This window comes from Piliocolobus tephrosceles, chromosome 1 (assembly GCF_002776525.5).
Source record: "Piliocolobus tephrosceles isolate RC106 chromosome 1, ASM277652v3, whole genome shotgun sequence".
NCBI classification, from domain to species: domain Eukaryota; kingdom Metazoa; phylum Chordata; class Mammalia; order Primates; family Cercopithecidae; genus Piliocolobus; species Piliocolobus tephrosceles.
In genome coordinates, this window is record NC_045434.1 from 26,382,261 (window position 1) to 26,408,026 (window position 25,766).

A 25,766-nucleotide genomic window follows, 5' to 3' on the forward strand; every position below is an offset into this window, starting at 1 on the left:
GAGAGGCAGCTGAAGAAGGTGGGGAGGCTGAAGCCAGTTAAATAGGATGGTCCATTCACAGACGGTGACACTACAGTGCAAATAGGACTCTTTCAACTTGAGCAGGACCCCGTTACTTCACTGGAGTTAGAAAGCAAGGAGAGCGTAGACTTATGAACTTTCTATAAGACTGTTCTACCTCCACAGGATACAGAAGATGATGTGAAATTTGATCTGCAAGAAAACTGAGTCCATATTCACATATGTGTCAAATTTTCACTACATTTAGAAGTGTCTGTCATCAAGTCCAGCACTGAATTGAAACTGAAAACAAGAGTCAAGAAAGAGCAAAGTCAGCCATCTTTATATTCCACAATAATCCTTTCCCTTTATGGTCTTATTTGTTTCTCCTCAGAAAAGACAAAAAGCTGAGCCATATAAACACCTGTGGGCTGGGGGTTGAGGGATAAATGAGGGGCAGAATGGAAGCAGAAGGAGCTGTTGGTCAGGTAGAAATCTTTCCAGATGCGCTGAAGGAAACACACTTCATGTTTGATGTAGGAGGTGCCACCATGCAAAACGTTTCCTGGAAGGATTTAAAGGATCCCATGATTTTCAGTATTCCAAGAATTTTCTTTCACCAAGGGTGATTTAATATGGGTCATCCATACTGAAAGAAAAACAAAAGATAATAAACTTAAGAGTTTAAAAATTGCAAAACTTGGAGTGTTAGTAGTAAAGGTAAATATTCATTAGAGACGAGAAGAGGAGCAGGGACATGCTTTCAGCTGGAAATCTCAGACAAGAGGCCGGCCTTTAGGAAGTTTTGAAGATGAACGAATGTAAGGAAACTGTAGAGGCAGCACTTCTCAGACTTTCATGTGCTGACCATTCAGAGATGGTGTTAAAATGCAGACTCTGATTCAGTAGGTCTGAGTGGAGCCTGAGATTCTGCACCCCTAACAAGCTCTTTAGTGATGCTTATGCCACTGGCCCACAGACCACACTTGGAAAAACTTTTGTGGTACATACGGTCTTTGTCTCCAGATCTAATGAGTTTGAAGGACAGCGTAGATTGATTTTTTAAATTAATTTTAATTTAATTTAATTTTATTTTTGAGACGGAGTCTCACTCTATTGCCCAGTCCGGAGTGCAGTGGCGCGGTTTCAGCTCACTGCAACCAGGGCCTCCTTGGTTCAAGCGATTCTTCCACCTCAACTTCCTGAGTAGCTGGGACTACAGGCACGTGCCACCACACCCAGCTAATTTTTGTATTTTTAGTAGAGATGGGGTTTCACCATATTGGCCAGGCTAATCTCAAGCTCCTGACCTCATGATCCACCCGCCGTGGCCTCCCAAAGTGCTGGGAATGCAGGCGTGAGCCACTGCGCCCGGCCATAGATTGATTTTGAGCAGTGGAAAGTCAAGACATTAGAAGGCATGCTTAAATGGAAAGTGAAATTGGAGAAAATTTAAACTCATGAAGTAGTGGCAGTTATAAACTCCTGATAAATTATATCCTGGGATATAATTTAATAAGATGGTAACACATTTAGTTTAAAGAAATAAGTGACACTTTTTTTGTGTGACACAACTCTACTTCTTGGAAAGGACAAGGAGAGAATGAAATGTGGTATGTCTTCATGGCACCTTTCAAAGGGAGAACCAGATTCTGAGGTGCTGGTCTCATGATGAACTGTCAGGGTAAACCACAGTTCAGCAGCTGCAAATGTGCTTGCGAAAATAGAGACAAAAAAGTGTTTCTGAAAACAAAATTTCACATATGCCCTCCTCTGAGGTTGGCATCATATCTTCCTGTGTATCTTGGGTGTAGCTTCTACCCTGCCAGAATTTAGACAGCAGAAACCAAATGAGGTGATAAACAGAGTCAGTTTGCAGAAGAGTCAAAATAACCCAGCAAGAAATGAAACCACAAATGCCCAAGGAATCATTCATTCACCACTCAAAAGCTAATAGAAGTGAACACAAACTACTATGAAAATTAGCCCAAGAACAACAACAACAACAAAAAAAAAGGGTCACAGTGTTTAGTGTGATAGTATTCATCCTACCTTTGACTTGTTCTAAAAACATACTGAACTTCTTCTACCCCACCCTTCCTCAGTGCAATCACACAATGGTTTCAGTGTGAAAAAAAATCACATTACTGGAAAAGGAGGGTGTCTGGGACTTACCAGTCTAAGCTGGTAATCAAGGGTCTTGAGTTCTAAAAGCATATGTGTTAAGAGCATGATCCCTGGATCCAGATGAGTATGGATCTCAGCCTTGCCATTTGTTGTGACTTCAGGCTATTTTATTTCTCTGTGCCTGTTTCTTTATCAGTAATGAAGATGTTCATAGACCCTTCTCCCGCAGACTTAAAGGCATATTTCATGATTTAAGACATGTAAACCATTCATAATAGTGTACAACATGGAATTAATATTTGATAAAGGCTTATGATTATTGTAACTCTGTCACTTGCTCAAGCCCTATAGAAAAGTTACTTGATTAGTTCAGCTACAAAAAGAGTTTGAATGTGATATCCACCAAGATCTTATCCAGACCTAAAATTCTGTAATTCTTATGAATTAATACAACCTTAGTCAATAAATGAGAGCTGGGCAAATAATTCTTCTTTGCTAGGCCTTTCTAGACCATCTGGTGAAGCATTCAAGACTTATGTTGGTGAGGCCAGCCTTCCTTTCCAACTTCCACTCCACAACTCCTCAATAAGCCATGGGCTCAAGAAAGTTCTGCGCACTGGCTCCCATGCTCTCATGGTCTCATTACCACACCGCTGCTTACATCTTTTCCTTCCTACAGACTGCCTTCTTTTCCTGCTTTTCTCCATACACCTAAACCCTATCTATTCTTCAAAAGCAACCTTCTTTATAAGATTTGCTATAAACACCAAGCCAAATGACTTTTTCCTTCTGAAATATAGCACCCATTGGCCATTACCATGCTCTGCCTTGTATTTTTCTGGTATTTTTCTTTCTATATTCCTGTCTTAACTCCCCAGCTACATAATAATTTTCCTGAAATCAGGGACCAGGCTTACCCCTCTTGGTGTCTCAAGCAAGCTTAGCAGTTTCCGACACAAGAATGTTCGATAAACAACTTTTAATTGACTGGTTATAAAAAAAATCAGTGAACCATTAAACTTAATATAGCAATTAGCATGGTCATTAGCTTATTGCTAATATTCTTCCAGCCAGTATCTCTTCCTGTGCCTCAAGGACATCTCAAAAAAAAAAAAAAAAAAAAAAAAAATCTAGTTGATCTGCTTCCATCTAGTGGCAATTAAAACAGGTGGTTCCGGTAGCCAGAAAACAGCTCTGGGTAGATTGTGCCAGAAAATACTTTCACTCAGTAGCTGTGAGTTTGAAAGATATCTTCAAACCTTGTGGGTTTCCTGCCACAGACAGGGAGACCAGCCCAGAGAAAGAAGCCCTTCCTCATTAGACTCCATTTACACTAGTAAAGAGAAAACAGAGTAATTAAAAAGAATAAAAAGAACCTCCACTGATCGCACATCCTCATCCAGTTACCCCTGCCCCACTTCGCCTTCACAGCCAAACATTTTAAAAGAGATGACTGCTTGTTCTGTCTCTACTTTCTCATCCTCAGTGATGCTCAATGCTTGGCCATCTGACCTCTGTCTTGATGTCTGCACTGCAGATAGTCTCCCCATTGACACCCTTGTTGCATCCAGGGAATACTTACTGGTTCTCCTGGCAATGTTTGAAACTGTTCCCCTTTCTTTCCTTGGCATTCATGACCCCACACTCTTCCTCCTCTTCCTTCTCCCTGCCTGGCAACCTCTTCTCATTTCTCTTTCCCTTAGCTGACTTATTAGACAATGATGTTCCTCTGGCTCCCATCCTCTCCCACATGTCCTCTTCCATTCTCAGACACTCACACCCTCCCTGGATGATCGTACCCACTCCTGAGATGGCAGTTACCTCCTGAAATGTGAGGGCCCCAAATCTCCTCCCCCAACATAGCCTCTGTGCTGTGGATAGGTCCAATGAACCACAGTGAATGAAGAGCAGACACCCAAAGCTCAGTACAAAACCGAACCCATGATCTTTACCTCCAAAACCTCTCATTCTTTTATGTTCCCTTCTCAGAAGTAAACGGTACTACCATCCGCCAGTTTCCAGGTGAGAAAGATGATAATTTGATTCTTTTCTCTTCCTTTTAGCCAATTAACATTCAGTTAATATCACCTCTTCTTATTTCATGAACCCATTCTTACTACTAGTTCCCTAGACAGGCACCATCAGTTTTAACCTAATAACTTCAAATGCCTCCAAAACAAGTCTCTTTGCCTCCAGGCTCACCTGTCTCTCACACTTGCCATACTGCTCTGCAGGGTGACCTTATAAGATGCTGGAGGCAAGGCTACTCACTATTTAAACCCCTTTAGTGATATCCCAAAAGACCTCAAGATAAAACCCATATCACATGGCTTATAAATTACTTTATGATCTGGTTTCTGGTGCCTCATCTTTCCCCACTTTTTCCTTTGCATGCTAAGCAATGGCCCATACTAAGTTTGTGGTTGGTAGGATGGTTGCCCAAACCAGCACCCAATCCCTTCAGAAATCATCTCACTTCATTTCTAGCATTTTAAAGGGAGCTCAGTTGTTCAGCTGGGTACTGAATATGTCACCAAAGTCTTCCTTTCATAGTTTATTTTACTTACACTCTCCTTCCTAAGATTCCAGAGCAAGTCACTAAACTCTAGATACTGAGAAATAGTTTGCCATCTTCATTTCTGCCAGGTGGGCCATCCACTTTCACAGTCTGCATCTCCTCCCACTGTGCTATTTCTCCAGTACAAGAAATTTGAGCTTCAAGACCAAACTGAAAAATACTTGCCTCCTTGGGGAAGCTATAGGTAGAATTCATGCTCCCTATCTTTCCCACATTTCCGAAGGGCAATGCCTATTAGAGCAATTGAAAGCAAATATTCAATTGAATAAGCATTTATACATTTCTCAATAAATGCTTGTTCAATTGAATATTTATTAAATAATATATTTAGGGCCTCATGTTCAGCCAGAACAAGAAGAACATACCACAATGTTTTTAACCCTCAGAAAAAATTCTGAGGTCATCAGAAAAATCTCCCTTTACATAAACTGCCCTTTTCTAATAGGGATTACTTGTTCATTCATTCATTCATTCATACAGCTCCACTAGCACCAAAAAGCACAGGTCTGAAAGGAAACTAGTAGATTTATCACTTTATCTGGTCATTTGGATGAGGACTCCAGGTAAATAAACTACTATGGCGTTAATGTGTCTAGCTAGAGCAGGAATCAACTTAAGCAAGTAGAGAAGGAATCAGCAGATGTGGAAACTCCTCCCCACTAATAAAACTTACCTTCTCTTGGATTTCTTGCCTGCAAATAGAAAGTAGAGAAATGGCATTAGCAAAAATTAGACAATTTAAAGTTTTTCAAATAAGGGAGAAGGAAGACTCCCACTCTCAAAACTGTCTTTTGAAGTATATTAGGTATTTGTTAGGTGGACCCTTTCTGTGTCAAAGGGGATTTGAGAAACTGGCTTAACAAACAGTGGTAGACACTCATACAGAACAGACATGTTGATGCAGATGCCTCTTGAGGTTCCATTCCATTCTCTGTGCTACTCAAGAAGACAGAAGTGTAGGCTCAATTGCCTGGTGGTGAGACCCAATATGTCCATTCAAGTGTTTATCCCTTCTCAATCTGCCATCTCATCCTACCTGCAGATTCTTCCCTTGAAGGACAGCTGCTAATACTGTAAGACTATGTGCCATTACAGCTCACAGCATCATCTCTATGAGAATCCACAAGAGGATTTCACTTTAGTCTTGTTGATAGGAATAGCACAGCCTCATCTGAGTAACTAATGTGTTTTTATCTTACAAACACAAAGAGTATCACATGCCTCTCCTTTGACTGGCTGCAAGGAAACTCAGAGCTAGATCTGAGACCCTCTCCTACCAAGTATATAGAACTTTGTGACATACATTTTTGTGCCATAACTTTACCCTTGGTTCCAAATGATTTTTGTACCCTACGTTTAAATTTGGTTTTTACTTTTTAATTAATTTTAATTTGCAGTACTGAACACATTTTGCACTCACATTCTTTTTGAAAAAGGAAGAATATAATTAAGTAGATAAAAAAGAACTCTTTGAGCAGAAACAATCATTTGGGAGGCAATATATTTCAGTGACTATAAACTGGCATTCTAGAATAATCTCACCCAGGTGCAAGCCCTATTTTGCCACCTGTAGTACAGTGTGTCTTTGAACAGCTACTTTCTTCTCTAAACTACAATTTCTTCATCTGTTAAAGAGGCATAATAATTGTATCATTCTCATTGGATTGATAAAATAGAATATATTCCAAGTATTTAGTTCAGGTGCTAGCACTTAGACAGTGCTCCATTACTGTTTTGATCCTTTAAAGTATTAAAGACTACTATTTGAAATTTTCTACTAAAATTCAGCCTGCTGATGACCAAGTGCACTTGAGCAGGGAGAATCAAATCTGAATTAATTTCAGATTCTGTTTAACTTCACATAAATTTTTTTTTAGGGACAATGAACCTAACAGCAATAGATGAGTAAGAATCTGTTCCTACTGAGAGAGTTTCATTTTGAAGAAAAGGGAACTAAGGGGGCATGTGTTCAGTTTCATGCCCAGGTCTAACCCTGTGTGTTGGTTCTGGTGGGAAATTCTTCCAACCGAGGAAAAAAACAGTTCATGAATCTGAAGACCAGTGATTTTAGAAGATGTATCTGGGTTAGAGTCTAATCTCTAACTCTGGGTCCTGCTGATATGGGATTTTCGAGATTCGGCCTAAAACATCATTGCCTTGGTTTCCTTATTTACTAAACAGGGCCAATGGTAGTGAGTAATCAGAGAATGATAATGCCAGGAGGAAAAAATGTGTCTAGATGAGCCCATGCACAAGGACACATGTTTCCAGAGCCCTTCCTTATTCCTTTCCTAAAAGAAAGGAGCGAAAGTCTACTTTCGCTCTAAGACTAAGATACTAAGACTACTAGGGCAGGGGACAAAGTGCTAGAGTCAGAAGATTCATTTGAGGACAGGAGAATGGGGTGAAGACTCTAGTCACTTCATTGGCTTCCATACTCTAAATAGTTACCTGTGCCCTTTTTCTAGTTATTAGAACCCAAAAAGTCTATAAATTCTCTCTCTCTCTGTGTGTGTATATATACATACACACACACATAGACACACACACACACCTAAACACACACATACAGATTTATGACTTTTTACTTTTATCCTTGTAAATGCCATGAACTATATTTTGTCTTAGATTTAGCCTGGGAATGTAGCCATTATTTCTACCTTTGTCTCTGTAGGAAAAATATTCTTCATGTCTTAAAGGACCAACCTATAACCAAAATCTTTGGAAAGCAGAATCATTTGTAAGTTGGTGATAATGGAAGATGTTTTACAAATGAAGCTTTTTTTTTTTTTCTTTTTTTTTTTTTTAAGACAGGACCTCACTCTGTTGCCCAGGCTGGATTGCAGTGGTGCTATCATGGCTTATTGCAGCCTTGACCTCTTGGGTTCAAGTCATCCTCCCACCTCAGTCTTCTGGGTAGCTGGGACTACATGTGCATGCTACCATGCCTGACTAATTTTTTACATTTTGGTAGAGATGTGGTTTTGCCATGTTGCCCGGGCTGGTCTTGAACTCGTGGGCTCAGGTAATCCTTCTGCCTCAGTCTCCAAAAGTGCCGGGATTATAGGTGAGAGCCATGGTGCCTGGCCCACAGATGAAGACTATTTAATGTTACCTTAAAGATACCCTGAACTTCCTACCAAGCCAGCGATCTTTTGGGGCTTCTGTTTTCTTTGTTGGCATAACTGCAACTAGCCTAACTGCCCGTTATCTGCTTCCTGTTTGCCCCACACTGATTCCCACAGCAGTTTTCAAGTTATCAGTTTGAGATCTTGTACAGAAATGACTCCAAGGTAAAACATTTAAAAACAACCCCACTGAGTTTTGTACCCTTGCTTATAAAACACCGTTAGCCAGCTAACCCCTCACTACATACAAGTGACTTTGATTCTATTCTTTTGATTCTACAAACACTTATTAAAAAATTTTAGAATTCTGAAATAAATAGCTTCCTTATTAAGGTGACTTATAGCCCCAAAGTCCTTAAAATTATTTAGATAATAGCCACCTTATCCCAGAGGGCAGTGTGTAATAACCCACCCTGTTCTCTACCCGTCAGTTCTGCCATCATCACCCAAGGTAGGAAGAAAGACAGGATGATTAGGGTCAGGCTTTGAAGTCTCAGTGGAAAGAATAATCAGTGGTTGGAGAAAACTGTCATTCTTCTTTTGCCTTAATGCAGTACTTGGCACTTATACTTAGTACTGTATAGTACTTAGTACTGTATAATACTATAAGATAGTGAGAATCAATCAGCACAAAATTTCTAACAGCAAGGGCAGAGACATTTTAACTGCTCAGTGCTCTCAGATTATACATAGCTAATGAAGTTCTTGCATATCAACAATCCCCCCCCCGCTGCCACCCCACACTTTGTCTTTCTGGATTGGTTAGAAAACTTACCTAGCATCCACTATTCTCAAATTTAAATGAAAGATAAGATCAGAGTGGCACACAATTAGGGACTGACAAATAATATTTTTGTAATTGCCAGTGTAAATGGACAGGGGGCAACCTTTACATACCATATTCAGTGAACAGAATACATACTAATTAATTTGATGGAAGGAAAATTAAAATGACAACTGACCCCATAGAAAGGCAACACAGAGCAGTTGGTTAGCAATTGTTTTGAGATCATCCCTGAACTTGAAACAAGTATATCTTTTCTTTTTTTTGGAGATGAAGTCTCGCTCTGTCGCCCAGGCTGGGGTGCAATGGCACGGTCTCGGCTCACTGCAACCTCCACCTCCCGGGTTCAAGTGATTCTTCTGTCTCAGCCTTCCGAGTAGCTGGGATTACAGGTGCCTACCACCACGCCTGGCTAATTTTTGTATTTTTAGTAAAGATGGGGTTTCACCATGTTGGCCAGGCTGGTCTTGAACTGCTGACCTTGTGATCCTCCCGCCTTGGCCTCCCAAAGTGCTGGGATTACAAGCGTGAGTCACCGCATCTGGCCAAAACAGGTATATCTTAAAAGCTGCCCAATGTCCATGAATGTTACAGCCTTGAATGTTTCTTCCAGGTGAGTTTGGCCAAATGTGGCACCATGCACCCAAGGCCTGCTGCAGGCTGGTGGGTTGCTCACACTTTAAGGCTGAGACACACTCATGCCTTAAGGTAAAGGGAGTGATAATCTGGGCAGCAGATGTTAACTTCTCAAGGCAGTCCTCCTTCTGTTTTCCTGTCCAGTGACAGATGGAGGGAAAGCATATATGGTGCATTTGGTTAGAGCTGTGGCCTTGGTAAATACATACTTGGGAGAACACATGGGAATTTCTCCTAGGGTTAATGCAATGCCCATGTGTTGGGAACCAGGTGACTCTTGAAGAGGTCAGGTATTTGGAAGCAGTGCCTTGAAACCTTAGTGGACATTAGACCCACTTCTTGGTAGAATTGTACCATTGAAATCCAAGGCATGTAGGCTCTTAGAGGACAGAGATTGTGTGTTATCTTTTCAGAATTAATTAAGAGCAGGCCAGGTGTGGTGGCTAACACCTGTAATCCCAGCCCTTTGGGAGACTGAGGCAGGAAGATCATGAGGTCAGGAGATAAAGACCACTCTGGCTAACACAGTGAAACCCTGTCTCTACTAAACATACAAAAAATTAGCTGGGCATGGTGGCATGCTCCTGTAGTCCCAGTTACTCGGGAGGATAGGAGAATAGATTGAACCCAGGAGGCGGAGGTTGCAGTGAGTTGAGATTGCGCCACTGCACTCCAGCCTGGTGACAGAGTGAGGCTCCATCTCAAAAAAAAAAAAAAAAAAAAAGAATATTTCACTTACTTGTTATCAGCCCAGCAAGCTACCTTGAAGATAATAGACATTTTTTAAAGTTTATCAGATGAAAAGCAAAAATCAGCCAACCTGTTTTAATGAAGGTGTGTCCTGGGCTGATTTACATGCCTCCAGGGACTGATGGCTCTAGAATGTAAAGTTTGGCATCCTGCTTCTGTTGAATCTATCACACTTAATTTCCTGTGGTTTTCTTTTTTTTCTTTTTCACTTTAAAGTTGTATTCTTTTCATATGAAGTTAAACTTACATACCTTTTTTTAATCGCCTTGCCAGCCAAATGATAAATGCCAACCCAGAGAATGCAGTAACCATGACTGCCACTGGAATGAAGAGGGGGTTATAATCACCCTCCTTAATCATTGAGAAACTTCTGTCCAATTCTGAAAGAGAAATCAGTAAGGCACATGGCATGAGACCACCAGCATTATTTCTTTAGTCCATCTCATGATATTTGACTTTTTTCCTCCTTACATCTCCCAGTAGTAGCCCATTTGATACCATCTGACAGCTGAGGAAACTGGCATGGGAAGGCCTATAATGAGTACAGCACAGGCAAAGACTGGACCAGCCTTGCTAGTCTAATGCCTACAGACTCTCAATGCCCAGATTTGTGGTTCATAGAGTTCCTGGTAATGCACCTAAAAATGTTGGCAAGAATGGTCATCATTGTATTTAGCTCCATGGACTTGTTCAATGATTGGAACTCTGAAACACAGAGAAGAGCTAAAAGCCTAGTACAACTTCAGGAAAAATAAAAGCCAGTGATCTGAACTGGATAATTCATCAGTCAAAGGAAATCATTAATGCTTTTACTTTAAAGCAGTTGTGCAAAAGTCAGCACTTGTTTTTTACATGCCGAGGACCTGCACTAATCTCTTTCCAATGCAGTAGCGCTACCACTTCCCTCTACTTCCTTCACGAACAAGTAAAAGGGCATGTTTAGAAATACTCTTGTAAGTGTAAACTAAGTTCATTTGGGAGCCTCTATTTAAAAATACCGATTCTATCCTTAGTTCTTCCCATTAGTTTGATGAACCTTTTCAAGGTGATTTGATCTCCACACACAAATATATAATGGAGAGAGGGCTCAAGTTCCCAGGAGCTCCAGACAGAGGGTACCTGTTGGCTTGATGAAGATGAGGAGGAAATGAACACTAGCTAGGCCTTAAAGGTAAGTGTCTCTGATAGGCCAAATATACAGTCCTCTGCTAAAGGCCTCCTTGCCTCTCTCTGCTCATCTGCTCTACTCCCTGGCCCTGGGCACACAGCACATGGAGATCAGCATTTCTGACAGCTTCTACAGATCCTACCATTTAAAGACTTTTGTCATCTATGTAGATAGTCTCAGGAGCAGACGTGGGTAGCTATTCTTTCATGTGCTAACTTAACATGCATTTGCTTTAGCACCTATTGCCAGGCACTGTGTCAGGTGGAGGGTATACAAAGATGAAGAAGACATGACATACACAGACAGATTTGGGGGGCATTAGCTTAGTGATAATTCAGGAGTATCCATTATTTGGGGAAGTAGGCGGTCATTAGTTACCTTTTAGAGGCATTTAAACGGGCTAACAGAGATGTTAGATTGTAGTGGAACAGAAGAATAGATAAAAAGTAAATCAATGAGGCCAGATTTTAAGAGTTAAGAAGGCAAGAGGTGAGAATGAGGAAAAGAAATGATTGTCATTAAAGGAGGAGGCAAGACCAACCTTTAAACCTTTGTCATTAAAGGAGGAGGCAAGACCAACCTTTCACTTTGTAAAACCAAAGATTTTACAGTGACTTAAGTATGCAAATTTATTTCTAGGTCACATATACTGAGCAAAACAAAATGTAAATGTTTATGTATGTCTTTCCTCGTATCTGCTCGTCCATCAGCTCCATCTTTAAGTCTTCAGTTTTCCAGGACAAGCTTACTCACTTTGACATATTGGATTAGGATTTGACCAGATTCCAGATGACTCACAAATGGTTTTCTTCTCCCCAATTAACTCAGTTCCTTCTGAGCAGCTGAAGGTACATGCAGAGGTAAAGCTGAAGCTGGCCAGGGGGTGACTACAGTTCATGATCCCCAAATCTGGTGCTGATAGAGGCTCACACTGAATCACTTTAATGAAAAAGAAAAAAAAAAAAAAAAAAAAGACAAAACAGTGTTTCTGAGTAGAGACCCTCCCTTGAGCAAAGGATTTTTAGCCAAAGCTGCGTGTCTACATTACTTGTGATATTACTTCCAGGCTTTATTTTCTTGAGAATGATGGAGGGTGGTAAATGAGAGATGAAGGCAAGGAAGCATTGAAAGCCCGTGGGGAGAGGAGTGGCTACTCCAGGCTGCTGCCCTCACTAAGGTGACCCTCCACTTCTGCTGCAAGTACCATGCCACATGGCCTGTGCATCAAGGGCTCTTATGGGGTATTCTCAGAGAATCTCCTCCTTTTCACCTGTTCTGATAGCTACCCACGCGTTTTGAAAAACATCCCAATTCACTGAAGCAAGTCCAAGTTCTGTAAAATTCCAGTAGGTGGGTTGATAGTTTTATGATTTCAATAAGGGATTTTGATAGCACTTCTAAGAATGAAACTACTTAAACTAATGCATCAGGAGCATACTTGTAGAAAATTTAACCAAAACTTCACAAGTTCAGATGACATTGGTTTTCTCCCATATCCATAAGTTGGCAGTTAAAAACGAAGAAAAGAAAAACCTACCATATTTCAAACTTAAAAAGATCAAGAGACTGTGTTTTTGTTTTTCAGTTGTTATTCTCCTAAAAGTTTATGCACGAGGAAAAATAAAAGGTGATTTTAAGAATAAGCCAAATAAAAAAACCAAGAAAGACCTCCACTACCCTGAGAAGGAAATTGGTTGGTGTTAAGTAGGACACCACATAAAACAGGTATTATTGAGATGAGAAGAACCAAGTTTAACTGAGGTTCAGCAAGACGTTATTTATGCAATGGCAATGAGAAAACTAAAAAACATAACAATAACCATGCTGTATTGCTATAAATCATGTTACATGCTGGGCAGTGGCTTCAGGGGTATTTGGTTTTTACTTTTTGTTTGGGAGGTTTTTCAAAAAAATTTAGTAAGAATAAGTCCTTTGAAAAACATCACTGTAGGTTAAACTAAGTTAGGTTAAATTGGACTTCTATGTTTGACTTCTCAGCAAACTTCTACTAAATATTCTGACCGTAAGCTCAAGATTGCCATGACACAGCCTCTAGTCTGAAGTTACTCACCTTGACAGGTTGGTTCTGGAGATGACCAGTTTCCAAATGGTCCACAAGTGGTTTCTTCAATCCCAGTTAAGTTTGTTCCCTCAGAGCAGTTGAAGGCACATTGTGAGCTGAAGCTGAAGTCTCCCAAAGGGTGAGTACAGTCCATGGTACCCAGCTTCGGGGGCTCCAAAGGCTTACACTGAATCACTTCAACAGGGAAAGAAACAGTATGGGGAAGAGTTAAGAGGACCTGATGCCTGGATTTGAATCCTAGCTCTGCCATTTGATAACCATGCGCCTTTAAACAGGGTTACTTGAACCCTCCAACTTCAGTTTCTTCATCTATATAAGAAGAATAATGAAATTGTGTTATCTTTATCAAATTGGTATGGAAAATAAATGTAATTCAATTGGCATAAGTCAGGGACCTTAGAACAAAGCCTGACTCATAAGAAATTCTAATTAAACATTAGCTAGTCTTCATATCATTATCTTCAGCATTATCTGGAGGAAGAATCCTTAAATCCAAATAGGTGTAACTGGGAATGACCAGCTTAGTTGGGAAATAACTATCATATCAGAGCCCCTGAGTCTACTAGAGTATTGGGAGGAAGACATTCAGAGAAAGAGGGGGTCTCCATAATAAGCCTTCTCTGCAAGGAGAGAATACAAAAGTCTAGGAAGCATTTTGACCTCAATTCTGTCTTCATCTGTTCTAGCTCAGTTCCAGAATTTTAACTCTTTTGATTGTGACAACCCTCTCCAGAAACTATACCTATTTCCCTGTTCTGACTGGTGATACGATAGGTAAATTGAAGACTTGGAAATTAAAGTCTTCACTTTTTAGACCCTGCCATGCCATTTAGTAAACAGTACAAGTTTCATGTCTTATTCCTCATCTGTCAAATTTAAGCCATTATTGCTACCTTGCTCTAGAGACTTCATTGAAGAATGGACTCAAGGAATCAGAAGAATTTTTGTATTTGGAAACTATATGAGATGAGATTAGGGAGAAAGATAGGAACTAAGAGAAAATGTTATTATCTTTTTTCATTGATTTAATGATTATCTATTATACATCAAGCATTACTCTGGGGCTTGAAGAGCTTAGATTTCACCCTGTAGGATAAAATGGTAGGCAGAAATTAATGGGTGGATTGTCATGTATGCGTGATGTGTTTTAATTGCTTTTAATTGATGAGTCTGCCTGTAGTATGAATAATATATTTGAGGGGAGCTAATTTAAAATGGTGGAACTCATCTAATAAGCTATTGCAAGAATTGAGGAGAAAGATAATGAGGGCAATGGTAGTAGAGTTGACAAGTGGAAGGCAAATTAGAAAAACACGAAGTTGTAAAAATTGGTAGAATGTTACTCTGCATAAATGTTAGGGGAGTTAAGAGAGTCTCATACCAGGGTACCCATGTACATGGTGATTCCATACACTGAGATAAGAAATACAGAAAGGAAAGCTGACTGGGAACAAATGGATTTATAGTCTTTTAAACATCCCAAAGGACATCCTTAGCATATTTTGAGTTCAGAGCTGGAGATAGGCTTATGGGTTCAAAGATCACGTAGATTTGTAAGTTCACAAAAGTCAATAAGTTTGACCAAAGGACACATGTAGATTAGAGTCAGAAGAGCAATATACAAAAGACAAAAGCTGAGAAATTATAACAGTTTATGGTCCTGGATAAGTGCTCATGAAGGATCCCAGGAGAATTGATCACAGGTAGAAAGAGAATGAGGAAAGACTGATATGACAGAAACCAACACACAAAAAAGTAAAGTGTTAAAAAATGGGTGAAATAGACATACCAGTAATCAAAAACCAGTAAAAAGGGCATACCAATGACATAAGGGTTAAAAAATACAGTTCAAAAATGGGGTGAGGGTAAAGTATTAGGAAGGAATGATAGCCCAGGGATCAAGTGAAATGAGTTAGATCTATAGATCTATTTCCGTTGGTTGACATTAACATTTGTTTGGGTTTTAATTCTTTATTCTTTACAAACATTGCTTTTTTAAAAAATTAAATTGTCTAGTTTAATTCAGGCTTGCAAGCAAGTGCCTGATATATACCAGGCATTTTGTGAATCCCAAAGATGCAATGATAAATAGGACACTTACTAATCTCCAGAAGCTTTCAGCACCAGAGGAGATGGACAAGTGAACAGATGACTTCAACATAGGTGGGAGAAATGAGGAAGAAATATGTGGAGCTATCAGAACTAAGAAAGCTTCCTAGAAGAAATTGTCTTTGAACTATGTTTTAAAGATGACATGTTTGTTGGCCATGTGCAAAATGAGAGAGAAGGCCATGAACAAAGTCAGTGTGCTACAGAGTACATGTGTTAACTGTGGAGAACTGCAAGAAGGAAAGGAACTACTAGAAGGAAAAAGCAAGATTAACTTCCAGGTAACTCAGCCTCCTAATGATAAATGGCACAGTTTCTTCCAGACCTTAGAGTTCTAATTAACCTAACAAGCTCATTAGATTGTGAGCTTCTTGAGAGCAGGAACCTACCATGCTAATTCCTTATTATAACCCTGACAGCTTTTATTCCAATGCTGTGCTCCTTGTGGCACTCAAAAAGACTTGTTGAGAAGTGAATTGAAACTTCATGCTGACTTATGAAATATTTACGGAAAGGTAACAATATTGTGAAAGCAGAGCTTTCTGATCAAAACTTCCCATTTCTCAGAATGGCTAGTATCATTTTGTTCCAACCAACTTCCATCATAAGCTATAATGATTCCTGTGACTTTACCTAAGAAGAAGCAAAGAAAGGAAAGAGACTTACCAAACTGACACTGGGGCCCGTAGTACCCCACGTCACAGTTGCAGGTGTAATTATTGATGATTTCTACACATTCTCCATGGCCACTGCATGACCAGGGCTGGCAAGAAGCTTTAAGGAGGTCAGAAAAAAATATTTTAATGTCATTACATTTTACTACTCAAAGTCATTTCTTTAGACATAGATAACCTTTTGTCCGAGATGATTTAAATAATCAGGAAAAGTTTATTTGTAAATTCATAGCATAAAAATCATATGCTAAAATTTTTACTTATAAAATACACTAAGCATATAGCCATAGTCGTTTATTTGCTTTTGGAATGAAACTACCAATACTAATATTCTTTAACACTTATGAGAAACTTAGTGGCATACCTCGAAACTCTTGAAATTACTTGTTTTTAATGAGTGAGAAGGTTAAATGATGACCTGACCTCAGTCATTTCTGCATGCAATTATTTCTTGGCAATCCCTTTCTTTATAGAAATCACAAAGATTAAAAAGTCCAAATTTGCTAAAACAGTAGAGTCCAATTTACAAGAGACAAAATTAACTATGGTTCATAGTTACTCTTTCTAACTATAGAAAGAGAATGAGAACTATTAAAACATCACTTGGAAAATCCTGGCTATTTTGGAATTGTAAAAGATTTTATAGAAATATTCATACACCAAAGACAGTGCAATTTTTATATAAAATTATATAAGGTTAGACCAAGAAGGAAGCATGTGGCACCACGCTCTCTACTTCACGATGTGAAAACTGAGGTGGTGTGAGCCTGAGTTTCCAACTGGCCCAGCTGTCAGCTTCTCCTCCCCTGCCTTATTATCAAAGACACTGACTGTCTAATTCTTCTTCTGTACTTCCTACGTACACCTATCATTTTGATGTCACTTTATTTAGGGGTATAGCTTTTGTGCACAGGGACACATCTTGTACACCAAAAATTCTTAGAAGTGACATGATGCAAGATTATATAGAGGGCTAGATGTATTCTAGAATGAACTGGCAGCTGTTCTCATCCTCCAACCTTTCCATGGGGTATATCTGATTATTCTCTTCACCGTCGTCCTTCCTGAGTCTGAGGTGGCATAGCCGTCTTGTCACTCCCTACCTGTGTAACAGAGGGCTGCCTTTGGTTTGTGGCAGGCGTCATCATTCCATTTGCCCGCATCTTTCTTTCTCTTGATATAGATCTCCACGCAGTCCTCCTTGTTTTTCTTGTTGTTGGGCTCCCCATCTCCCCAGTTCTCTGCTTCTTGAGTGAGAGATTTGTTGGTTCCCACCCACGTCCATATGCCTCCTATCTTCCGGATTCCTATCCAGTAGTAAGAAGGACTGAAAGGCAGAGTCTTCTCCAGATACTCAATTTCCGCCTTGTTTTGTATGGCAACTAAATCTGTGTAATTCTCTCGGCAGAATCTTCTAGCCTTTTGCCAGTTCATGGGATTTTCAGAATAATGGTAAGTCCAGCAGTCGGTTCCATGATGTGCGAGGAAATCTGCAAGACATCAGTGTGACCTATGCAGACTAACATAATGTTACAGCTAAAAAGTACCTAGCACTACTCCAGGCTGAACCAGACACTGAGAGATGAGGAAACAGAGACTAAGAGTGTGTGTGACCATCTCAGGATCACAGAATAGTTGTTTGCAGATTTGAAGTAGAACCTAGGCCTTCTGGCTTGAATATAAAATGCTTTTACCTAAGGTTCTATTTTAAACAAATTTAGTGGCTTTCTAGGTTTATTTTCTTATTCATTTTTTTCTCAAAATTATTTCAGGTGAAATTTAACCAACATATTTTAGACATTCATATTCCTTTGTAGCTGTTAATGATTTACAACTAATTACAGTGTCATATCATATAACTACATAATTTACAGTATACTTTTAAAATCCTGGAATAATTTCTTGAAGGCCAACGCATGTATACCTATGGGAGAAGCATAATAAGGACAGGAGAAACAGTGACATACTTTTAAGTAATCTCTTTTATATAAAAAAATATTTTATTTTTACCATAGGAAGAACTGCCTCTGGGAAAGCCCAATATACCACTCAACTCTTAGATGTCTAACTGTCTAATTTTAAAAAAGAACAATTTACAAAGCCAAATGATATAGGGATTATGAAATTGATTAGATCATGTTCTATACACAGACTGAACTGATGGTGTTTAATAAACATATGGACCCATCAAATATGAGGGCTTTAAAGATATCTAATTAAACACATAATTACACAATGACTTCATAATAATATATGGCATTCTAAGCATGGTATGACCTACGTGCATCACTATTTAATACAGTAAAGAAACAGATACAATTGATGGTAAAGAGCATCATAAAATAAACATTTTGAACAGAGTTTTGAATGAGCATTCCACTAGAATGCAAGTTCTAAGAAGGAAAAAACGGTCATGTCCACTGCTGCAATCTTAGTGCCTAGCATAAATTTCACACATTGTAGGGACTCAGATAATACCTGCTGTATGAAAAGAGCACTAAGTTTCCATGTGCCACAGTGCAGACATGGCATAAGAAATGTGTGAAGGGGAGAGTTAGCATGTTTGCTTGGCTAGAGCTGAAAATCCAGGCTAGGGAGTAAGAAGACATTAGTTTACTTAGGAAATGAAAAACCAAGTTCAAAGCTATTGCTGAAGAGTCTTCAAGAATCAGATACAAAATTTGTCACCACAATGGGAGAAGGACCAAAAAATGATAAGGCTCCATCCCTTAATGAGCTCATCTTGTAACTGTAGAAGTGACATTAATTTACACTGAACTATGAATAAAAAATAGAAAATGAGGTGCTAAATATTTGGTACAGATTGAAAGTGCCTTAACAGAAATTTCTTAATTAATATAATTCCTTTATAATTGAAGGATTTGTGGGGTTATTGGGATTTGAACCCTACAGCATGGGTTATTATAGGTTAAAAATAGTGTTCAGGAGTTTCTGGGGAAGAACTAAGGGTAAGAAGAAAAGAGATGTTCATAGAAGGGATAGAACTAACAGCTCTCTGAAATAATTTCCCCTTAGACTATGTATAACCAGTGGATATTTAAGAAAAATGAATATAAGTAAAATAGACTTAGCAATATATAAATATCATAACATACCACAGCAGAGCATTGTCCACCCCCACAACTTGAAGATGTTCCATAAGTCCCTCTGGGTGCTCTGACATTTCCGTGGAAATATCTGCAAATGAAATACAAAATTGTATTTAGATTTATACGTTTAAACCACACATTTACAGCCTTTGAGGTGGTGCTTACAACTTTCTTAATATTCAAAATAAAACACACATGTCTACTAACCCTGTCTGAGGTAACAGGTTTCTCAGACATAGATGAAAAAGTACTTCAAATTTACATTAGAACTGATGCATAGTTTTGTTTTGTTCTGTTTTATTTTCACGCTTTAGTCTCAAGTTGCTAATCAGTACTGCCCTGAATTTTTCTGTGGTTCAGTAATTTTTGTACCTGCTTTTCTGCTGAGCTATTAGATAAAACTATTTAATATTTAGTATGTATATTGTTTAAAGTATTGTTGGTGCTTAAGTAACTATTGATGCTTACATTTAATGTTATAGCCTCACTCTTGATCATAAAGGGTCAATGCCTCAAATACCTAAAAAAAATTTAGATAGCTAGATACCAGGAAAGAAAAATATTTATTTTTTTAATAAAAAGAAATACCTTTTTGAGCAACTGAAATGACAAAGTCACAGATTTCCTGCATACCTTAGAATATACCTAACGTAAATGATGAGTTAATGGGTGCAGCTTGCCAGCATGACACACATATACATACGTAACAAACCTGCACGTTGTGCACATGTACCCTAGAACTTAAAGTATAATTTTTAAAAAATTATATCTTCTGAAGCACATCACTTCTCAGGTAGACACAGTGTTTATTGCAAAAGATCTGATTTCTTCAAGAGTCTCCCCAGAGACAAAGTCAAGAAGAGGAAATCAGCATATCTGAGAAGAAAGATTTCAGGATCACTTTTTTTGAGGATCTGAAAAAATTTTTAGTTTCTATATTTTTTAAAACCAGAATTGAAATGGGGTTGCTTCCTATCCTTGCCACCTGCCTCTACAACCCCAGGAATTTCTATCTGAGCATCTAAAGGTCTTTTAGGCTGAAAGGCTCACCATGGCTTTGCTTGGTCCTTCTCTAGTTCTTCTGCAGCCCATTGAGCCTCTTGACTTAGCACAATGGGTCTCAGGTCCTTGCCCAAGGGGAGTGTGCTGTGATGCAGGGAGACTGCGCTGAATGTCAACAGAAAGCCTTGCTTTCTTTCATTTCTCTAACCCAGTCTCACATCCTCCTCCTCCTCCCCTTTTCCCTCCCCTTCCTCCTCCAATTCTCTTTCCTCTTTCCCCACCCCTTTCCTAGACTGGCCTCTATTGCCTCCCACTGAGAAAAAAATGAACTGCTGATCAGAAAAGTAATGTCACTAGATTCTCTCTTCCTTCCCTCCTGTTTTTCTATCCTTTCTTCCATTCTCCTGTGCACCTTTCCTTCCCCTCCTTCTTTTCTTTCTTTTTCTCTTTCTCCTCCTCCTTCCCTTGTTGTTGTTGTTGTTCTTTTTCCTCTTCTTTATCCTCCTCCTCCTCTTCTTCTACTTGTTCTTGTTTTTGTTTGGTTCTTGTTCTCCTCTTCCTCCTTCTTTTCTCTCTCCTCCTCCTCCTCCTTCTTTTCCACCACCCTCTTCTATCTTTTTTATAAACACTAAGCTAACTCTTGGCTACCTGTGGTAAATGGCCCTTGGAAATTGCAAATACTATAAATCAAAACTGCATTTCAGACAAATTTATGATGTTTGCGAATCTTCAGTAGAGCTAAGTAGTGGACTTGACTCATTTTGGTTCCTTCACCTCCGTCTTTCCTTGCTCACCACCTAGTGGAGGTCCTTGTTAGTGGCACTTCCTGAAGTTCACCTTTGAAGAGAGCCATGCTCTCTAGCTTTTCACCTTGTAGGTGTGGGAGCCTACAAGTACCTTTAATATTCTTGGACTATAAAATGAGATGGTGATAAGACTGCATGTGAAATTAGGACCCATATGATGAAGGACAATAAACAGAACGACCCACTGATGTGGGTCAATGAGTCAAATGCAAATCAGATTTGCATTTTTAGGAAAATAATTACAGCAACAACAAAAGCTCTGAAGTGCAGCACCCCATATGTATTATATTATTTAATCTTTATAACAGCTCTCTGCTATAGATATGATTATTATGCCCATTCTAAAGAGTCTCAAAGAGGTTAAGAAACAAATTCAAAAACTAGCAGAAGATAAGAAATAACTAAGATCAGAACAGAACTGTAGGAGGTAGAGACACTTAAAACCCTTCAAAAAAATCAATGAATCCAAGAGCTGGACTTTGAAAAAATCAACAAAATAGGTGGACCACTAGCTAGACTAATAAGAAAAGAGAGAATAATCAAATAGACACAATAAAAATGATAAAGGGGATATCACCACTGAACCCACAGAAATGCAAATTACCATCAGAGATTACTATAAACACCTCTACATAAATACACTAGAAAATCTAGAAGAAATGGATAAATTCCTGGACACATACACCCTCCTAAGGCTAAAACAGGAAGAAGTCGAATCCCTGAATAGACCAATAACAAGTTCTGAAATTAAGGCAGTAATTAATAGCCTACCAACTAAAGAAGTCCAGGACCAGACGGGTTCACAGCCAAATTCTACCAGAAGTACGAAGAGGAGCTGGTACCATTCCTTCTGAAACTATTCCAATCAATAGAAAAAGAGGGACTCCTCCCTAACTCATTTTATGAGGCCAGCATCATCCTGATACCAAAACCTGGCAGAGACACAACAGAAAAAGAAAATTTCAGGCCAATATCCCCGATGAACATCAGTGTGAAAATCCTCAATAAAATACTGGCAAACCGAATCCAGCAGCACATCAAAAAGCTTGTTGACCACAATCAAGTCGGCTTCAACCCTGGGATGCAAGGCTGGTTCAACATACACAAATTGATAAACGGAATCCATCACATAAAAAGAACCAATGACAAAAACCACATGATTATCTCAATAGATGCAGAAAAGGCCTTTGATAAAATTCAACATCCCTTCATGCTAAAAACTCTCAATAAACTAGGTATTGATGGGATGTATCTCAAAATAATAAGAGCTATTTATGACAAACCCATGGTAAAAACTGAAAACATTCCCTTTGAAAACTGGCACAAGACAAGAATGCCCTCTCTCACCACTCCTGTTCAACATAGTATTGGAAGTTCTGGCCAGGGCAATTGGGCAAGAGAAAGAAATAAAGGGTATTTAAATAGAAGAGAGGAAGTCAAATTGTGTCTGTTTGCAGATGACATGATTGTATATTTAGAAAATCCCATCGTCTCAGCCCAAAATCTCCTTAAGCTTATTAAGCAACTTCAGGAAAGTCTCAGGTTACAAAATCAATGTGCAAAAATCACAAGCATTCCTATACAGCAGTAATAGACAAACAGAGAGCCAAATCATGAGTGAACTCCCATTCACAATTGCTACAAAAAGAATAAAATACCTAGGAATACAACTTACAAGGAACGTGAAGGACCTCTTAGAGGAGAACTACAAACCACTGCTCAAGGAAATAAGAGAGGACACAAACAAATGGAAAAACATTCTATGCTCATGGATAGGAAGTCTCAATATTGTGAAAATGGCCATACTACCCAAAGTAATTTATAGATTCAATGCTGTCCCCATCAAGCTACCATTGACTTTCTTCACAGAATTAGAAAAAACTACTTTAAATTTCACCTGGAACCATAAAGGAGCTTGTATAGCCAAGGGAATCCTAAGCAAACAGAACAAAGATGGAGGCATCATGCTACCTGTCTTTAAACTATACTACAAGGCAATAGTAACCAAAACAACATGGTACTGGTACCAAAACAGATATATACACCAATGGAACAGAACAGAGGCATCAGAAATAACACCACACATCTACAACCATCTGATCTTTGACAAGCCTGACAAAAACAAGCAATGGGGAAAGGATTCCGTATTTAATAAATGATGTTGTGAAAACTGGCTAGCTATATTCAGAAAACTGAAACTGGATTCCTTCCTTGCATCTTATACAAAAATTAACTCAAGATGGATTAAAGACTTAAAAGACCTAAAACCATAAAAACCCTAGAAGAAAACCTAGGCAATACCATTCACGACATAGATACGGGCAAAGACTTCATAACTAAAACACCAACAGCAATGGCAACAAAAGTCAAAATTGACAAACGGGATCTAATTAAACTAAAGTGCTTCTGCACAGGAAAAAAAAAAAAAAAAAAAAAAAAAAAGCCTATCATCAGAGTGAACAGGCAACCTACAGAATGGGAGAAAATTTTTGCAATCTATCCATCTGACAAAGGGCTAATATCCAAAATCTACAAGGAACTTAAACAAATTTACAAGAAAAAACAAACAACCCCATTGAAAAGTGAGCAAAGGATATGAACAGATACTTCTCAAAAGAAGACATTTATGTGGTCAACAAACATATGAAAAAATGCTCATCATCACTGGTCATTAGAGTAATGCAAATCAATACCACAATGAGATGCCATCTCATGCCAGTTAGAATGGTGATTATTAAAAAGTCAGGAAACAACAGATATTGGAGAGGATGTGGAGAAATAGGAACGCTTTTTACAGTGTTGGTGGGAGTGTAAATTAGTTCAATCATTGTGGAAGACAGTGTGGTGATTTCTCAAGGATCTATAACCAGAAATACCATTTGACCCAGCAATCCCATTACTGGGTGTATACCCAAAGGATTATAAATCATTCTGCTATAAAGACACATGCACACATATGTTTATTGAGGCACTATTCACAACAGCAAAGACTTGGAACCAACCCAAATGCCTATCAATGATAAACTGGATAAAGACAATGTGGCACATATACATCATGGAATACTATGCAGCCATAAAAAAGGATGAGTTCATGTCCTTTGCAGAGACATGGATGAAGTTGGAAACCGTCATTCTCAGCAAACTAACACTGGAACAGAAAATCAAACATTGCCCATTCTCACTCATAAGTGGGAGTTGAACAATGGAACACATGGACACAGGGAGGGGAACATCACACACTGGGGCATGTCAGGGGATGGGGGGCAAGGCTAGGAACAGCATTAGGAGAGATACCTAATGTAGATGACAGGTTGATTAGTGCAGCAAACCACCGTGGCACATGCATACCTATGTAACAAACCTGCATGTTCTGCACATGTATCCCAGAAGTTAAAGTATAATTAAAAAAATAAAAAGAATAAAAAGAAAGTTGCCTTTGTCACATAACTAGTAAGAGACACGGTTGAGAATTTGAACAGAGGCCAGTCAGTTCCAAATCCCCTGCTCTTGATCATTAAGCTGAACTTATGGCAGGAACTTGGAAGACATGGTAAAATGGGGACAAATGTGGAGCCAGGGAGACTTGTGAAAGTGCCACATGCTCCTACTATACCCTGAAAGAAATATCTAGATTTGCTTTTTTCTAAGTCCTCTCCTCTAATTCTCTCAATCTCTCTCTCTCTTTCTCTAAGAGATGGGAATGCTGCTTTGTCACTCAGACTAGAGTGCAGTGGTGGGATCATAGCTCATTGCACTCAAGTAATTCTGGGGTCTAGTGCCTCTTCTCCCTCAGCCTTCCATGTAGCTAGGACTACGGGTGCATGCCCCAACCCTCGGCTAATTTTTTTTATTTTTATTTTTTATAGAGACAGGATCTCACTATGTTGCTCAGGCTGTAATTCTCTCTTGAAGCTTGTCCAATCAGGCTTTCAGCCACACCAATTCCCTGAGACTGCTCTCACCAAGGTCCTACACTTCACTAACACCAACACGCTAGTCTCCATACTCATCTTACTTCACCAGGGAGCCCCTGGTTTTTCTTCTACTTCACTGGCTATTTCTTCTGTATCATGTGTTGATTCTCCCTCGTCTCCCCAATCTCCAAACCTTTGGAGTACTCCAGAGACCACCATTTTGCTCTTCTGTGTCTAACCTCACTAACTTGGTGATCCAATTCACTCCTTTGAGTTTGAATACCATGTAAATGCTAATGATTTCTAAATTCTGTAAAACCAGAACCATTCTCCTGCAGCCAAATACCTACTCAACATCTCCATCCCCAAATTTAGTTGTTCAATAAGCCTCTTATATTTTACATCTCCCAAACTGAACTTCTGAATTTTTCCTCCAATCTGTAGGGCTCTTCCCATAGCCTTTTCATCTCAGTAGATTATAACTCCATCCTTCCAGTTACTCAGACCAAAACTTTTGGAGTTAACTGAGACACCTCTCTTTTTTTCACAACTCATATTCAATGTGTCAACAAATTTTGCTAGTGGAAATACTGTGGGATTTTTTAAGGAATCAGAGAGACAAATGGGGTTCAGGAGGATATTTATTTTTTAGATGCACTGGCCAAGTTGGATTAACATCCAAAGGACTGAGCCCTGAACAAAGAGTTAAGTTACCTTTTTAGCATTTTGTGGGGTTGGGGAGAGGGGGATCTGTGCAGGGGGAAGCATACTACAGAAGTGAGAAACAAAGACAGTTATTCAATTAATTGAGACCTGCATTACATCATTTCTTACTTTTCAAAGAGAAACATGTTTTGCGACTTGAGTTTATCTGTCTAGTGACCTTGCAGCTGCACA

General features: G+C 39.1%; 1 protein-coding gene across 2 annotated transcripts; it reads right to left on the minus strand.

The window, feature by feature from the left end:
• Nucleotides 1–316: 316 nt before the first annotated feature.
• On the minus strand, nt 317–20,400 carry SELL (selectin L). 2 transcript variants are annotated; one of them, XM_023207123.2, is made up of 9 exons: nt 20,198–20,400; nt 19,154–19,235; nt 17,141–17,527; nt 16,030–16,137; nt 13,243–13,428; nt 11,925–12,110; nt 10,255–10,383; nt 5,379–5,397; nt 317–649 (listed from the first exon to the last, which is right to left on the minus strand). In XM_023207123.2, the coding sequence occupies exons 1-9, from the start codon at nt 20,237–20,239 to the stop codon at nt 631–633; spliced, it is 1,158 nt and encodes a 385-aa protein (XP_023062891.1). In that variant the 5' UTR covers nt 20,240–20,400; the 3' UTR covers nt 317–630. The 2 variants fall into 2 exon arrangements, with proteins under 2 accessions (XP_023062891.1, XP_023062892.1); XM_023207124.2 differs by lacking the exon at nt 11,925–12,110.
• Nucleotides 20,401–25,766: the final 5,366 nt, after the last annotated feature.

Bases quoted from the DNA above. Each gene is read 5' to 3' on its own strand.
- SELL (XM_023207123.2), bottom strand. From the start codon at position 20,239: ATGGGCTGCAGAAGAACTAGAGAAGGACCAAGCAAAGCCATG. The intron at 19,236-20,197 runs GTGAGCCTTTCA...TTTCATTTGCAG, and splicing joins AAGGACCAAGCAAAGCCATG to ATATTTCCACGGAAATGTCA. The intron at 16,138-17,140 runs GTAGGGAGTGAC...ACCTCCTTAAAG, and splicing joins GGCAGCCCTCTGTTACACAG to CTTCTTGCCAGCCCTGGTCA.